This window comes from Gekko japonicus, unplaced genomic scaffold, assembly GCF_001447785.1.
Source record: "Gekko japonicus isolate JY-2015 unplaced genomic scaffold, Gekko_japonicus_V1.1 scaffold78, whole genome shotgun sequence".
In the NCBI taxonomy this organism is placed as follows: Eukaryota; Metazoa; Chordata; class Lepidosauria; order Squamata; family Gekkonidae; genus Gekko; species Gekko japonicus.
The window spans coordinates 250656-253514 of record NW_015165236.1 but is presented as its reverse complement, the minus strand read 5'-3'; the positions used below and the strand labels follow the sequence as shown (position 1 = coordinate 253514).

Here is a 2859-nt window from a genome sequence, read left to right as displayed (position 1 = left end):
AACCTGGGACCTTCTGCGTGCCAAGCAGATGCTCTGCCACTGAGCCACACAGCCCCTCCCCAAGAGAATGGCCACTAAGTTCAATCTGGCTGCTAGGCCTGTCTGCCCCTTGGGAAGGTGCTGTCTTGTTGGGGAGCGCCTGCTGACCAGGTAGTACTGGGGAGGCCAGAAATCAGTGCACAACAGACTTCATCTGGCACAGAGTGGTGGCTGGGAAGGTTATCTGGGACACAACTTCCCTGGCCGAGACGGTGGGGGGGGGGGAGTGTGAAACCCTTCCCTCCTCCCATCTCTTTTCTGGCTCTTCTCCTATTTACTTTCACTTCTTGCAGGGAGGGAGGGAGGGTGGATGGTGGAGCACACGTTGCAGCAGCAAGAGAGTTCCACACAGCGGCAAGCGTAAGCAACCCTCACTCCCAGAGCTGGTGCTGCTGCCCAGACTGGAGGCCCTGGGGCCCTGCCTTTGGTCCCCACATCCCCGGCCAGTCTTGTCACCACTGCTGCGGTCTCTCAGTCTCCCCATCGCACCCTGAGCGATGGTGTGGCCTCGGAACTTGGCCCTGGAGCGAGCCACGCCGGGCGGCCTCTGCGGAGCTCCAAGCCGGCGCTGCTGGCAGAGGTCATTCACCCCAGCGGTGCCAACAGTGACTATTAGGGCACCCGTCACTTGAGCGCTCCCGAAAACCGGAAGAAGAGCGGGAAAAGAACGTTGGGGGAACTGGCTCCAGTGACCCCTCCCGAGGCCTCTGAGGCTCTGGCAGAGTCGCTAGAACTTGGGGATAATTTCAGAGGGCAGTGGTGTCGGTCCGCAGTAGCACAGCACCTTGGAAATCAACCAGATTTGGGGGGGGGGGGTTTGAGCTGGGGAGACTCAAAGCTCCATCCATCCACTAGAGCTGGGCGATGCTTCTAGGGCAGTGGCCAGCTGGGACATTTGCTTGTTAAGCTGGATGGCCAATTCGCCCCAAGTACCTTGACGCCAGCAGCAGAAGCAGCAGGACATGGGGGTGGGGGACTCCAAGAGAAAGGCGAAGGAAGGATTGCAAAAGTTGACAAAGGGAAGAGGTAGAAAGGAGGGAGTGTAAACGGAGGCGGGGGGGGGAAAGAGGGAGGGAACTAGAAAAGGGACACGGAGGGGACGTGAAAGGCAGTCAGGGCCCCTCCCAGCATGTAGCCATCTTTCCATGATACATCAATAGTTATGATTGGAAGTTTGGTGTAGCGGTTCGGAGCGATGGGGTCTAATCTGGGAGAACCGGGTTTGATTCCCCAGTCGTCCACAGGCAGCTGCTGGTGTAACCTTGGGTCAGTCACAACTTCTCTCAAGAGCAGATCTCTCAGAGCTCTCAGCCCCCGCCTACCTCACAGGGTGTCTGTTGTGGGGAGGGGAAGGGAAAGGAGATTGTAAGCCGCTCTGAGACTCCGAGGGAAGGGCGGGGTATAAACCCAACTCTCCTTCTTCCAGACAAACCCATGGTCTGAAATTGCCCCCCAATCACAACTGTTTGTGCTCAAGAATGTCATTCTACTTACTGACACTGAATCTAGGGACAAATGCACAAGGACTTCCCTTTGGGGGTTTGTGTAGTTTGATTTAAAAAACCGGCTTTCTGTTTATCGAATCGGGAGAAACGCGTTACGTATACTGCAGCTGCTTGGAAAAACAGGCAAAGCTTTCTGGACAGGCACATTATAGACTGTAAATACAAATGTCTGAATTGGTTCCTCCTGGCGTTTATCCCTGTATGATATTTTTCAATGGAGCACACAAAGAGAGACTGGACTAGCCAGTTTGGTCTTTGTGACAAGACAGTGTCTGTGTAGAAAACTTTGAACACTTTGTCCCTGAAGAATAACAAACCTGCCAGGTCAGACTGACACTTGGTCCTGAAAAAACATTTATTTGCAAAACAAGACTTTGAATTATTCCTATGTAGGCACTCCTATGCTGGTTTCTTTACGGGTTTCGGTCTTCCTGGGGGTGGTTGTGTCTGCAGTAGTCTTGGATTCCTGGGGAAAAACAAGAGGGTGAAAAACATAACGGAGCTCCAAGATGCCTTGTGGTCGGAGGCAGGAAGTCAGACTGCACGCCCCTCTCCCTCCATCTCAGCAAGAGGGACAATCCCGCCCCCCCGGGGAAGCTCTGTGAAGAAGCAGAGATCTGAACCCACCCCACCTCACTGTCGAACTTACTTTGGATGATATCCCTGTAGGACAAAGTAGCTGGGGAATTTGGTATCTTGGAGAAGAATGAATGTCCCATGTCGCAGCTTTTTCCTGGGAGAAAAGGAAGTCCGTGCAAAGGAGAGAGTGAAATAGCGGTTCTAATAGAAAAAGAGCAAGAGTCCAGTAGCACCATAAAGACGAACACCACTTGTGGCAGGGTAGGAGCTTTCGTAAAAAGTGCAGAAAAGGGCAACTAGAAGGATAAAAGGGTTGGAACACTTTCCCTATGAGGAAAGGTTAAAGCGCTTAGGGCTCTTTAGCTTGGAGAAACGACAACTGAGGGGTGACATGATCCAGGTTTATAAGATTATGCATGGGACAGAACAGGTCAAGAAAGAAGAGCTTTTCTCCCTTTCTCACAGTACGAGAACTCGTGGGCACTCCATGAAATTGCTGAGCGGTCGGGTTAGAATGGATAAAAGGAAGTCCTTCTTCACCCAAAGAGTGATTAACACATGGAATTCCCGGCTACAAGCATGGACGGCTTCAAGAGGGAATTAGATAAGCCTATGGAGCAGAAGTCCATCAGTGGCTATTGGCCACAAGGTATAGATAGAAACTCTCGGTCTGGGGCAAGGGATGCTCTGTATCCTTGGTGCTTGGGGGGGGGGGGGCAACGGGGGGGGGGCTGCT

At 52.8% G+C, this 2859-nt stretch overlaps 1 protein-coding gene across 1 annotated transcript in view; it reads right to left on the bottom strand.

The window, feature by feature from the left end:
• Positions 1–1868: 1868 nt before the first annotated feature.
• Positions 1869–2859, bottom strand: part of NUBP1 (nucleotide binding protein 1) — an 18683-nt gene continuing 17692 nt past the window's right edge. Inside the window, exons 10-11 of the mRNA XM_015409903.1 lie at positions 2194–2277; positions 1869–2010 (exon numbers count right to left, since the gene is read on the bottom strand). Coding sequence (XP_015265389.1) covers positions 1958–2010; positions 2194–2277 — 137 coding nt within the window. The 3' untranslated portion in view covers positions 1869–1957. The remainder of the gene's footprint in view (positions 2011–2193; positions 2278–2859) is intronic.